The sequence below is a fragment of the Lynx canadensis genome, chromosome A1, assembly GCF_007474595.2.
Source record: "Lynx canadensis isolate LIC74 chromosome A1, mLynCan4.pri.v2, whole genome shotgun sequence".
NCBI classification, from domain to species: Eukaryota; Metazoa; Chordata; class Mammalia; order Carnivora; family Felidae; genus Lynx; species Lynx canadensis.
Window position 1 is genome coordinate 158030344 of NC_044303.2, and position 14711 is coordinate 158045054.

Genomic DNA, 14711 nt, shown 5'->3' on the forward strand with positions numbered 1-14711 from the left:
GGCAAGATTAAATTCTACTCTTTCAAATGTTTAATGTATTTAATAAGAAAAGACTATTAAGAAAAGAAAGAAATTTTACTTAAAACATTTCAGGAGCCAGGTTCTGTAACATACATCCCAGGACCTACTAACAATTGCTATGGTACAGTGCATTAGGGCGTGTGGCTTTCTCTTACAACCAAATATTAAGATAATGGCCTAAAAATAGTCACTGGGGATATAAATAGTGTGGTCTGGGCCATACAGACCACACTGTCACCCTGCGAGTTGTCTCCCCATAAGGACCATCTTTGGACAGCCCTGGAATTTGGAGGAATGGCTGTTAGGTGTCCCACTCCAGGGCCCAGGCTGGAAGCAGCAGACCGCAGGCCGTTATGAAAATGAGACACCCGCAGAAGATTGAATCGCTTTCTTTTTAAAGTAAACAGAAGGAGTAGAGCTTTGGCTAAGATTTTTTTTTTTTTTGCCTGGTTATTCTTGTTGCCTTCTTTGCAAACCCCTTGTGCCAATGTCTTGGTGTCCTTTGGATGATACTCCTTTTTCTCCCTGAGTATCACAGAGAATTATTTGGCCAGGAGCTGACAGAAACCAGGAAAGGACATGAGAGACTGCACCCTGGCCCAGAAGCTGCCAAATCCCTTTCCCCTGCTCGGCAGCCAGCACCTGGCAGCAAGACCCAATGCCCCAGCTTTGACACTGGGGAAACCGAACAGCTTAAAAGAAAAACACCCAGGAACTCACCATTGAGGGATCTGCACATGATCGTTCATTCATTGATTGAGTCATTTATTCATTGATGTATTTATCCTAACATCTGACAGATATTTATCAAAATGCCCACTACGTGCAGCCAGTTTTCTCGATGCTGTAGATAGAGCAGTAAATCAACAGACACAATATCCTGGTCTCAAGGGGCTTATATTTTAGTGAATACAGACTGTAAACAAAATAAATTATGCATTGTATTAGGGGATGAATGCTGTAAAGAAAAACAAAACAAGGAAGAGGCATAGGGAATGCCACGTGAAATTTTAAGTCAGGTGTTGTGGGAGGCCTTGTTGAGAAGGTAGCATTTGAACTAAGACTGTGGTGAAGGCCACCAGTTGATGAGCCCAATCTGTGCACACAAATCGTCTAACCAGGTTTTGGTGCCTCATTCTTAAATATGCACAGATGGCCAGATGTCACCTGTTCAGAGCAGAACATTGAATGGCCTTCAAATGTAAAGCAGAAATGGAAAATAGGGACTCAGAGGGAAAAGAGAAAATGTAAGAATCAGGAGAGAGCTTTTTAAAAAAACCCTAACTGGGGGCACCTGGGTGGCTCAGTTGATTAAGAGTCCAACTCGATTTCAGCTCAGGTCATGATTTCATGGTTGTAAGATGGAGCCCCACATCGGGCTCCATTCTGGGTATGGAGCCTGCTTAAGATTCTCTCTCTCTCTCTCTCTCTCTCTCTCTCTCTCTCTCTCTCTCTCTCTCTTCTTCTGCTCCTCCCTGGCTCACACTCTCTGTCAATAAGTAAATAAATAAGTCACAACTATAATTAGTATCTTTGAGAGATTAAAAAAAAAATTTGCATTCATAAACAAGAACAAGAGGAAAAAGAAAAAATGAAAACAACTAAGAACAAGAAAGAACTCTGGGAAATAAGAAAAAATCATAGTTGGAAAAAGTTCAGTAAAAGTTAAAAAAAAAAAACACAATAACCTCAGAGAGATAAGATATCGCATTCATGAAACAAAAACATTTCTACAAAAAAGAAACATTCAGACAATACTGAAGAGCTGTTGGCAATTAAAAACATAATATTAGAAATTAAAAACTCAATAGAAAAGTAAGATGAAGATGAGTAAATCCCTCAGGGAAAGAATAAGAGAAAATATAACAAAAATTAAAGGACGAGTCCAGGAAAGCCAATGTTTGACTGCTAGGAGTTCCAGAAAGAGTATACAGAGAAAATGGAGGGGAGGAAAGTATCTATGAAATAATCCAATAAAACTGTGGATGGACCCTTCAAACCTTCAAGGAGCCCCCAAAATGAATGAAGATAAATAGACCCTTACCAAAGCATATCACCGTAATATTTCAGAGCACAGGTCTTAAAAGGAAGATTCTATAAGCTTCCACAGTACAAAACAAGTAAGAAAACCAAGCAGGTCATCTATAAAGGTTTAGGAATCAAAATGATTCCTAACAGACTTCTAAACAGCAGCACTGAAAACAATAGACAATGATCAGTGTCTTCAAACTTTTGGAGGAAAATGATTTCCAACTAGCAGCTATAGCCAGATGAACTATCAATCAAATATAAGCGTAGGATAAAAGCATTTTTAGCCAAGCAAGGTTTTACAACTTTACTTCCCATTCTCTTTCTTAAAAACCATGGAGGATATTCGGCCTTCCCAAATAAAAAAGACTGAAAAAAGAGAAAGTCACAATCTGATAACTTGCTTTTTATAACCATTCTCCCCTTCTTTCTTTTGGTGTAGACACCTCTGAATTATAGCGGAGCAAGGGGTTCCCATTGGGGACACCATTGTTTGGCCTCCCTTGCAGCTAACAGGGACCATAGATCAATTCTGGCCAATGGGATGTGAGGAGAAATGGTGCATTCAACCCTTGGCTGATTGTGACTTTGTGGAGTAAAGCCACCTGCCTGTCTCTTGAGTGTCATGAGAGAGAGAAACAAGCTTCTATCTATAATAATACTACATCGTTGTTAAAGCAGTTTAGCTGTAACAAATATGTACGGAGAGTGGGAAATAGGAGATCCATCCCAGGAGAGAAACAGAGTACCCAGAATGACAGCAAAGGAGATCCTTCCTTCACAGGGAAGAGAGGTGTGCCCAGACATAGAGGGCAACCAGCCCAGACCAGAGCAGTGTAATTATCCATTTGGTGGTTCTCCAGTTTGTATCCTTTTTTTTTCCCCTAACTTGAGCACAGAGTACCCAAATGAGCCTGAAGTAGATCCTTAACTGTACTTAGCTTGCCTTGTGCTGATGACATTTCTTCAGACCACACACTTGACTAGGAGAGGGCACAGGCGTGCCACACTCACATAGAAGTGGTGTGCTTTGACCTGCTCCTGACAAATGGAGTTGGGCCATGGAAGGAGAGAAGGCAGAGCAGCCCCCTTCCATTGACTCTATTTCTAGAGGATGCCCAGTATTTGTTCACACACTAGCTTTCCCAACCATGGGGTGCCCAGTATTCAGGGGCTGCCCCTTTGGTAAACTCCTAGGGAAGCTGAAGCCAGTCTAGGACCCAGAGCCTCTATTCAGCTTATCTTCTCCTGGGGCCATTCACCTGATTATGATAATGTTGTCCTTGCCTTACTCAGCTGGGTTGGTGTTTGTTACTGCTTTTCAAAACTAAAATGTGTCGCTTAGGGATATTTAGGGAGTAAAACCATAGGGAAATATCAGAATGATTACAACAAGAGTGAGCTAGTGATTACCTCTGTGGAGAGAGGAAGGGGATATGTTAGGAAGGGGCACATGGGCCTCTCTGGTGCTTTATCAGTACCTTAGAAATACTCTGTTATATAGGTGCTTTATTTCTTTACCTAGGAGGCAGATACATGGCTGTAATTTAAATAGAGCTATGCATTCTATACACTCTTATATATGTCTAATATGTCTTACAGTATTTCTAGATAGGCTTAAATGAAACAGATAAATATGTGGTCAGACAGGGGTTTTTGTGATGGGTGGAGTCAGGAGTACTTTAGGTATTGACATTGTTTTAAGTTTATTTATTTTGAGAGAGAGAGAGACAGAGAATCCCAACCCGGCTCCTCACTGTCAGTGCAGAGCCCAATGTGGGGCTTGATCCCCTGAACCGTGAGATCATGACCTGAGTTGAAATCGAGAGTCAGGTACTTAACCGACTGAGCCACCTAAGTGTTTCAGTATTGTTTGAGATTTTAAACCTCATGCATATATTGCTTTGATAAAATAGATCTTCTGTGCTAGAGTCTGGACAAAGATATTTAAGTTGGGACTCCTCCCTTTGAGTATTTCTGAATGTGGCAAGACCAGTACAGAGGATTAACTTCAATTCAACCCAGTGAGAATTTTGAAGTACCTATATGCAGAGTGCTTTGGGATACAGAAGAGAGAGCAATAGTTTTTTATAGTCAAAAGGCAGTGAGAAGAGAGGGTATGTACAGGGGAGATGGTCTGTTAATCAGGCCTTGAAGGAGAAGTTTGAAAGTAAATCAAAGGGGAAGAAAGGGCATCTTAGGATGAAGTGTGAAAGAAAGTGTTAGCAAATGGTCTGGAGTGGATCACAGACTGCAGGTTGAATACTGCACAACCTCTGGAGGGCACAGTGTTGTGCAGTGTGTAACTTGCACAATCATGGACAGCAATCTGGTTGAAGGGTATTAGGTAAGAAATGGAAAAATAGAATGTGAAATGAAAAAGACTGTTTTTGAATTCTAAACATTATTCAATAGGTTAGTGTTGACATATTCAAACTATTTGTCATTTCAATATGAAATCTAAAAATCACATCAACCATCTGTACTTAGTGAAGGATAATAGCATGTGCCTTTATTTATAATGATTGAGAACAAACATGAATAAAGTTTTAATTTGGTGTATTTCACAATACCATTCCTTAAGATACTGGGAACATAGAAAAGAATTAGGCAAAAATCACTGTCATCTCTGGATATTAGAAAAGAAATTAACCATTCCCACTAGAGACCACAGAAGGAAATTAACTTAATATTGCAGTTCTAGATCAAACTTCACAATGAAGAACTCTTAAGTTTTCAGAGTGAAGGACAAAGGAGGGAGAGACAATCATTTAGGACCATGTTTCTCAAATTTGGCCCCTTTTACAGACATACTTTTGGGGAAGGGGTTTGTAAATTTCCTGTGGTAACATTTTAAATGTTGCATTTCACTTCTGTTCATAATCTAAACAATACACTCTTCTTCCGGATTGCCTGGATGACCATCTTCCATAACAGAGGAGACCTGTGATTGCAGCAGCTACACTGATACCTCTGATCCCTGTGGCACCAAGTGAAGACCAACAGTGCTTAACGTTTCATGTGGTGTTTCCCAAGTTGGGTCCTTAAGACCCAGTACAGAGTCTCTGTACTGGTTCAACAGAATTGTTGAACATGTCCTATGAGATCTGTGAGTTGTCAAGGTTAGAACACGGATTCAGAGCAGTGATTCCCAAGATAGGATGGGGTGGGTTGGGGATAATGACTGGGAGACACATATAACTTGAAAAAGCACATTCAAAATACCTATTGTTTTTGTAATGCAAATTCTATCAAGCTAAACTCAACCAAGTAACTTTCAGGCAATAGCAGGAAACCAATTATAGATTAATCCTAAAGAGGATTGGAGTAATCTTGGTTGAGAAACACTGGCTTAGAGGTAGAGGGGTCCTAGCATATGGAGAACATAAGAGACATGTGCCCAAGAGAAAGAACGTCTTTTGGGTCACTGAGTCAATCCTAAGCTATAACTTGTCATGGTCTTTTGGAACCCAAAGTGCCAATGGAGAAGAAACCCAAAATGTCTATCAACCTTCTCCAACCTGTGGTTTGGGGCAAGTTGGTCCACTTTTAATACTGAGTCAAAAGAAGGAAAAGCTGTTTTTGCCAAAAAATCCACCCCCCCCTTTTTTTGGGTGAACACATTTCAGAATTTTAAGTAAACAGTTGCTGTGGCCGTTAGCCCCAGATCCATCTGCCAGGAAGTGTGGTCCTCCTTTGAAATGCCATCCAGCTCTCAAGGGGGTATCATCCTGGCGTCTGCCCTGCCGGGAAAACAAAATACAAAGAAGTGGATTTTCTTGGAAAGGTAAATTCCCTTCATTTTTCTTTCATTACCAGAACAATTACTCTTGCTATTTAAGCACATCTGTTACAGATAGCCTTGAGATACAGTTGGCACCAAAATGCTGAGATCATATAATGCTGAAGGACAATGCAAATAAAGAGACCTTGTGAATAAAAGGGACTCGAATCCCCACCCCTACACAGACGTAGTGGGGGCAGTGGTCTTTCATATCTCTCCAGGTAAGTCATTAGTTTTCTTCTATTTTTAATCTAAGCCTACATTGCTAAAAAGTGTTCCGGAGTAGGAAACATTTGGCACCACAGTTAGTTGGCTTTTAAGTGCTTTGGTACACGGGGTGAGGCCAGAAGGCTAACACAAACAGACGTAGTGTTCATTGGCTGTGGTGATGCAGTAGAATTGTGATTAGGAGCTTTCTGATATTGGCCACTTTATTTCAAGGTATTCAATTACACTTTTTCAGACTTTTTTTTAAAAATTGTTTCTATTTTGAGTAACCACCACAAATTACATATGTGCATTGCTCAAATGTAAGTTTTTAATAAACACCCCTCAAAGAATATTTGGTCTAAGAACTATACATTAGTCAAAGTCTCCTTTGACTGATCAAAACCACCGAGTCTCTCTGTGTGGCCTACCTAACAGCTAGCTAACAGTAACAAGAGCTGGGGGAAAGAGGAGCTTGTCAGACCCCACAAGTACCCGGGTTCCTTTTTCAGGAGGTCATCACCCTCTGGCTTTCCATTCAGCCAATGATTTCCTTTGGGTGACAGCTGTAGAAAGCTTTGTTTCGATGTTTGGGAAGCCAATTAAATTGAATTGATTTTCAGTGCGAACATACGCAATGCAAAACAACCTTGCTTTCACATTGCATGTAAAATAATCAAATTACTTACCAGGGCCTGTGCACCCTGCCCCCACCCACATTTCTTGCTGCTACTCATTCTCATGCACTTCACTCAATCTGTTCTTGCTTGCTTTCTGCTCCTTGAATATTCCATACTTGTCACCCAGGGGCCTTTGCACTTGCTCTTCCCTCTGCCTGAAAACCTTTTTGGCTTTATATTTACATGGCTGTCCCCTTCTGGTCAACCAGGTCTCAGCTCCACCAGCTGAGAAAGGCCTTCCCTTAGCTTATTAGCTAAATTGGCTCCCTACCCCCTGCCTCATTCTATCACATTATTCTATTAATTTGTTTCAGGAATTATTTACTTACTTGTTTTTGGTTGGTTTACCTCTCTAGAATGTAAGTTCCATGTTACCTTTTTGTTTGTCACCATATTCCCAGGGCCTAGTACAGTGTCTGGCATGTAGTAAGTGCTCAATAAGTATTTGTTAAATGAAGAGCGAGTGAAAGCATTTCCTCCCACTGACACAATCTCTTTGTAAAATGGGAAGCTCATAAATGACATCACAGTTCTTTTTTTTTAATTAATTTTTTTTAATGCTTATTTATTTCTGAGAGAGAGACAGACAGTGTAAGCAGGGAAGGGGCAGAGAGAGAAAGGGAGACACAGAATCTGAAGCAGTCTCCAGGCTCTGAGCTATCAGCACAGAGCCCGACATAGGACTCGAACCCAGGAACTGTGAGATCATGACCTGAGCCGAAGTCAGATACTCAACCGACGGAGCCACCCAGGTGCCCCAACATCACAGTTGTTGAGATCACCCCACATCACTCTTTCTCTAGCCAAAGTGTCTTTCTGGATTATAATAAAACATAGCAGGGGCACCTGGGTAGCTCAGTCAGTTAAGCATTGGACTCTAGATCTTGGCTCTGCTCATGATCTCCAGGTTTGTGGGTCTGAGTCCCTTTGAGCTGCATGGCGGGATCTGCGCTGAGGGTGCAGAGCCTGCTTGGGATTCTGTCCTTCCTTCTCTTCGCCCCTTCCCCACTTATGCACAGGTGTTCTCTCTCTCTCAAAATAAATAAATAAACTTCAAAAAAAACCACAGCAGAATTACACCATCTCTCACTGTTCCTGGCCGGGCGTGCTGCCCTTCACTCACCTGTAATTACTGTAGAGCTCCAATCTGTTTTAGCCGCTTCAGCAGCTCCCCACTCTGATGCATATCCATTAGGTCAGTGCATCCACCTATACAGTCTTTACCGATAAAGACCCGAGGTACCTAAAGAAAGCAAACGAACCAAGATAGGTAAGGCCCTTCATCATTAGGTTAGAAAGAATGGCATCTTATCCTTCCTCTAACATTTCCCATGACCCAAAGCTTTTAAAATCACTTTACAACCTCCTCATGTATATTCTTTCCGGTTAGAACTTGGTTAGAAGCATGAAATTATTCACTAAACAATTATTTTCAAGCCAACAAGTCTGTCAGCTGGAGAATGCTGTGCACAGGTTTGTCTAGCTCGTCCCCATGACCTAAAAATTTCACTCCACATAAACACATTTCAGGAAACGAATTTCAGCTGGCTGCAGGGAGACCACCCTGATTGAATGCTGGTTTCTCTGCAGTTGGCGCCACACCTGAGCCCTTATGCAGACTGAGCCAGGACAACCAGGAAGGAGTTTTTTCTAAATACAGCCAGACAAGTATTTGCATTAGATCTCTGTCCCTGATGTTCAGATTCACAGTATATTAGAGTCATTTCTCTCTGTTGTGTGCTCTGTCCTCAGCTGGTGAAGGGGTGGTGATATCTGACTCTCCCTTCATTCCTGGCCTATCATAAGATGTTTAAATGCTGTAGCTCACCTGTTTTGGTATCCCTCTGACACATATGAGTTATCGAAGGCATCATAACTGACGAAGGGTTGGTTAAAACATAGGTTTCTACTACCTTTCCCCCACCTGCCCAAATTTCTCATACAGAAGGTCTAGGGTAGGGTGCAAGAATTTGCATTTCTGACAAGTTCCCAGGTAATGTGGACTCCTCTGCTTCAGGGATCATATTTGCAAATGACTGGTAGACACTGAGCAGTTTATTCCTCCCCAGTAAGTGAGGCTTTGAAAACCCAAAGCTCAGCAACAGCCCCCAGCCACCTGAGACAGGTTCTGAAATATGATCGGGCTGTCTCCAGGGTGGAGTTTTTGCACACCATCTGGCAAAGACGGGGGTTTGCCCGAGAGCTGAGAGGCCCCTCTGCCCTTACACCCACCGTCTAGGCAAGAACAAAACCACCTGAGGCACAGCAGTGACTGACTGGAACCCACACGCAGAGCTGACTGCAGGCTGCATGTGACAGCGTGGGGGGCAGTGGTGACAGAACCACAATCTGTTGATTCAGTTGAGGAAGGAGAAGCACGTGCTCTGTGCGCACCCCTCCTGGCCCCAGCCGCCTCTTCCAGGAACCTGAGAGTCTCTTACCGTCAAGGAGCAGAAAGTAAACTGCCACCATGAAAGCAAGCTTGCTGTTACTGGGGCCTGTACTCTCCTGGCACACCTTTCTAGGGGCCCCAGCCCCAGCTCGGCTCCTCCTCTGTGCTCCAGGCTGCTCAGACCCAGCTCGGCAACTGCCGAAACTCGTCACCACCTCCTTGGCTAAGTCCCTGGGACAAGCCACCATTATTTCTCATCTGAGGAACTGCTCTAGCCTCCAGATGTCTCCCAGCTTCAGCCTTCATGCTGGCCTTCCTACAGTCACTTTTCCCCCCCAGCCACCAGTGACCCTTTCAAAACGAACATTAGGTTATTCTTCTGCTGACAACTCTTCAGTGGAATCTCATTGCACTTTAAAAGCCACAGTCCTTATGATAGCTTGAAAAGGCCTTCCCAGCCTGTCGCTCATTACCTCTCCAACCTCATCTCCTCCTACTTTCCTACTAACTCAACACTGCTCCAGACACACAGACCTGCTTGCCAGGCATGCAGCCACCACAGGACCTCTGCATGTGCTGTTCCCACTGCCCGGAATACTCTACTGCTGAATTTCTGCATGCCTTGCTCTCTCACCTCCTTTTGAGATCTACTAACATCAGTGAGGCCCTGATGACTCCATTGAAAGCTGTCCCTTGCTGCCTACTGTCTATCTCCCTTTCTTACCTAGTTTTTCCCCATAGCACTTATCACTGACCACCCTCTGCCATACTGTTTTACTTCTCACGTATACTAGAATGTCAGTTCCACAAAGGCAACAGTTTTCGTTTGTTCTGTTCACAACAGTTTTCCAATGTCTAGTAGAGTGTCTAGTATGTGGTTGGTGGTTTCAAAATTGCTGTACCCAACAAAACTCTCCTTCAAAAGTGACGGAGAGATACTTGGTCACACAAGCAAAAATTAAGGAAATGCGTTGCCAATAGATCTGCCTTGCAAGAAATGTTCAAAGAAGTTCTTCAGAGAGAAGGAAAATGATCAACTTCATGAACTTGGATCTACTTAAAGTAAAGAAGGGCATTAGAGAAAGAATAAGCCAAGATGCCGATCTAGGAGCTTTGGCCAGAGTAAGACCAAAACAATTGCTCAGGTACAGGGCCTGATTGAAGACCTAGGTTTCTGTCATCAGTCAAGTCCTGCTCGGCTCTTACTGTGGGCAGTCACTACAGGTCATTACAGGGTAAGTAAGATAGCAACTATTTCCAGGTCTCCAGCCTCTTCGCATATAAACCCTTCACTCTTAGGGAACAGGAAGCATACGCCTTAAAAGGATCTGTTCTTTACCTTGGAGGAATGCATTCAGGACTCAAGAACCTGTGAGAAGTATTTTTAAAACTTCAAAAATAGACTTAAGACCACATGAAAAAGTGTTGCTCTATGAAGAAATGGAAAAAAAAAATGTGTTGAATGAAGAGGTTTCTCCTGCTAAAGAATAGAGGATGCCAGGCTGAGAAGTAGCTCCCAAGATTTGCTGGACTTTGGAATTACCTGAGGATCACAAACATTTTCCCCTCCCGGCCTTATTGAGGTGTGATTGAAAAATAAATGTGTACATATTTAAGGTCTCCAATATTATGTTTTGATATACATATACACTGTGCAATGATTACCACAATCAAGTTGATGAACACATCCATCACCTCACATAGTTAACTTTTGCATCCGTGTGGTGAAAACACTTTAGATCTCCTCCCACAGCAGATTGCAAGAGCACAGTACAGTATTCTTAACTGCAGTCAGCATGCTGTCCACGAGATCCTCAGAACTTACCCGTCTTAAGACCGAGAGTTTATACCCTTTCATCTGGGGATTTAAAACTATTGCTGGCTGCTTCTTCTGACATGTGATTTAACATGTATGAGGAACGACTCGGGCATCTAGATTTTGTAAAAAGCTCCTCATGTGATTCTCATGTGCAGCAACATTTGGGAACCACTGGCTGAGAGGGATCCACCCATCGCTGCGGGGTCCTGGGCACCACTTTCTCTTCGGACTCCAGGCAGCCTGCACAGCTGGAGGTCCAGCCTAGCAGCAAGAGTCTCTGACCACTGAGCCCTCCCGCTGCAGAGACAAGAGTTCTCAGCTCACAACTGGCACCCTGAAAGCAATAGGCTAACATGTTTAGCCTCCCTCTGTACCAAAATACTGATTTCTGACAGGAGAGGAAAGGAGAAACAGCCTCTAACGCTTTATACTCAGAACCCAGAGAAAATCCTGAGTCAAACTAGAACGGAACTAGGGTACGTGCTTCTGCAAATGCTGTGTCTGAGAACGTGCATCCCGAGAAGGGCTGGCGTGAGCTGGTGGACAGGCAGTTACCACACCCAGTACCACAACTGGTAGAAGCTACCTGGTTGGCTGTCCATCCCACCAGAAGCCATGGGTGCTGAGGAAGAGGAAACCTTTTGAGGTAGAGAACAGCAGTTCTTAGTGGGGCTCACGGTCTAAGAGCAAAGGGGACTTGGAGGTGCCTTGCGCTAGACTGATCTTGCAGCCAGGGAGGTCCTTGAGGATCATCGAGGTGGGGTCTTGCCCAGGGTCACGCAGCAAGCCATTGTGAGAGCCAGCCTGAAACTCTGGCCCCTGAACTTCCTACCAGGACAGGCCTGGAAACTTCTGTAGTTCAGAAGAAGGGACAAATAATGAGCCTTTAGATTTTTCCAGTGGGAGGAGTTAGAGAAGATATGGAAGAATGAGCTAATTGGGTAATAAAGAGAGCTTAGAGAAAAGATTGAAGGACAGCAAATCCCACTTGGCCAAGTGAACACAGAACAAAGAGCGCACACGATTCCCATGTTCATAAAAGAACCGTACGGATCACACTCGGCCCCTCCACCCCACCTTCTAGCCCCAGCCCTGCAAGCTGAAAACTGTCATTTCCCCGGCAGTGCTTGAAACAAAGACTCGGGATGGCTCAACAACTCCCCAGACAGCTGCTGGACCCGCGCTCCCAGACGCACAGCACAGGGTCTGCGAGGACCTTTGGCTGCAGTCCAGCTGCCTGGTCCCTGGAGCAGTGTCTTCTCTCTGGCGCCCTCCCCCACCCCGCAGAGCCCTCCCGCGCCTTGAGTGACGACTGAGTGACGGAGCCCTAGCGGTGTCCTAGAGAAAGGCACAGGCAGGCATATCCTGTGCACAGCCCCCACAAGATAAAGGAATCTGAGAGCTTTCGCCCAGCCTTTGAGAACTCACTGTTCTGGCTCCAGTGAGCTGTTGCAAATAATCTTGAATCTTGCTAGTGTCACTGGTGGCTGTGATATCGACAAATTCCAAAGCCCCTTGTTTGAAGGGCAATTGGCTGAGGAGCTCTTGGGTCCTCTTGCAGTAGGGGCAGGAGGGCTTGATGAACACAACCACCTTCCCGGGCTGGATTTTGCAGTTCACAAACTCTTCAGCCATGCTGACAGGCAGCCGCCTCCAGGGGAGGAATCCTCAATGGCAGGTAATGCTCCGAGTGTAAACCGGTGGCCTGGCCAGCTGGCGCTTATTTAAAGGAACCTCCCTGGAGGAGGAGTTTGCCCAGCAGCGTGCTGGATTTTTAAAGGGACAGATCCAATGTCATGTCAGTCTCGTATGATTCATCAGCTAGAGATGCAGAGAAGAATGCATACTTCTGTTTAATCAGTGGCTGTGCCCAGGGTGGCAGTGTGACCTCAGCTCTTTCAGGAGCACCTGCCCTTTGGCAGAGAGCACAGTCAAATTACCCTTTGGAGAAGCATATAAAGTATGCAGACCAGCCCCAGGGAGGGGGCCGAGCCAGCAGTGACTCCTTAGAGTCAAATCATTGTTTTCCCTCCCAGAGATGGCAAAAACTCACACAGAGACAGAATCTTTCATGAAACAGAACACAGTGAAATCACTTTAGAGGAAGTGAAACTGAAATTGTGAATTGCATCCATCTTGAGGTTGCTCCCCTGGGCATTTTGCTTGGTCTGGTTGATGGTTATTAGTTCCCAACACATAGAAATCCAGAGATTTCACAAAAGAGTCTGGACTTGCAACCTTTCTCTGAAAAGTCTGGTCTCAGTGACCTGTGGCAGCTGCTGGGGCTGAGTAACTGCGTTCCATCCCCACAGGGCAGATAGGGACTCTGGTTTACTACCGACGGCTAGCTCCTTGACCGCCAGAAGCATTTGCTTTTGTGACCCTTGAACATCAGTTTTCCATGAAAGCAAATTCCAACATCCGCCCTGATTTCAACTGCAGGCTTAATGAGGGTGTATTTCTCTGTTTAACCCTCTGTTTGTGACCCTTCCTACCACCTTCACCTGAAGCATATGAAGACACGAAGATATGAAGCAAGGGCTGTAAGACAGGAAGTTGTGATGTTCTTTGCACACCCCACAGTCCCTAGTGGGGGGGAGTGGAGTCTTCTGTTCTAGGTTCAGTTCTGACCCCTCTGTGTGCAGTAAGTTAAATACATAAATCAAGGAAAAGCCACCTTTGAAGGTGAATCATCCTTTTCCCCGGGAAGTAAGTTATTTATTTATTATCTTATTTTATTTATTTTTAAAATACTTATTCACTTTTGGAAGAGCACAAGTTGGGGAGAGGGAGGAAGAGGGGGACAGAGGATGGGAAGTAGGCTCTATGCGGACAGGCTGACTTCAGTGAGCCCAATGTGGGGCTCGAACTCACAAACCGGGAGATCGTGCCGAAGTCGAAGTCAGATGCTCAATTGACTGAGCCACCCAGTGCCCCTAGGAAGTTTTATACTGAAATGTTTTTCCAAGAGGTGGGACTGGGGCCTGTGCTGGACACCTCCACTGATTGTTTTGTTGGTGGGATCCCCAACATCGTGTGACTGACAGAGGGAAGAAGATGGGCTCCTAGAAGCAGTTCTAAATATCACTAAGGTTAAATGGCAAAATGAAGAACCCAGATTTTGAGTCACAGACAGGGAGCTGATAAGTGAGATCTCTGTCAACAAAAAGAATGTGTTTAGGCTCCAGAGGCCTGAGGGAACTTGTCCTGCTCTGGGCTTGGAACTGCCCAGCCCAGCCCTTCACTTCCCTCCTGCATAAGCAAGGGGCAGAACCCAGAATTGGTTACCTCTGTTTTTCCCCTTCCTTTAGCTCCCACTCCTGTGGCCTCCCTCCTCCCTCAGGTCCTGGGTCTCTTCAGGGACCTCAGGGCAGCCACCTTCTGTTCCCTGGGCCCAAGGTTCATCAGCAGGCCTTGTACCTGGCTATTCCCTCAGAGCCTGTGTCTTCTCAGTGTCTGGGATTCGCCTGGCCCTCGCTTCTGGCTCTTTTTCGCCAGTGTGTGATTCTGTTCAAGTCCCTCCTTGTTAAAAACCACCACCACCACCTTTCATCTCCTTTGACCCTACTCTCTTGCGTCTGCCCTTTCTCAACAGCCAAGTTGTATGAAACTTGCTGTTATGTTTGCTGTCTTTAGTTTCCCCACCTCCCACTCCTTCCTCATGTCCTTGCAATCTGACCTCCTTATCAAACTCTTATCAGACATTCTGCTCAAACTCCTTTGCTAAGTCACTGTGTGGCCAGGTGTCCTGACCGACTAACTCAAAAATGTGGGTGTGGA

General features: G+C 44.6%; 1 protein-coding gene across 1 annotated transcript; it reads right to left on the minus strand.

The window, feature by feature from the left end:
- Positions 1-4532: 4532 nt before the first annotated feature.
- GLRX (glutaredoxin) lies at positions 4533-12638 on the minus strand. Its single transcript, XM_030325204.1, has 3 exons — positions 12360-12638; positions 7844-7963; positions 4533-5792 (listed from the first exon to the last, which is right to left on the minus strand). The coding sequence occupies exons 1-2, from the start codon at positions 12564-12566 to the stop codon at positions 7850-7852; spliced, it is 321 nt and encodes a 106-aa protein (XP_030181064.1). The 5' UTR covers positions 12567-12638; the 3' UTR covers positions 4533-5792; positions 7844-7849.
- Between the last annotated feature and the right edge of the window lie 2073 nt (positions 12639-14711).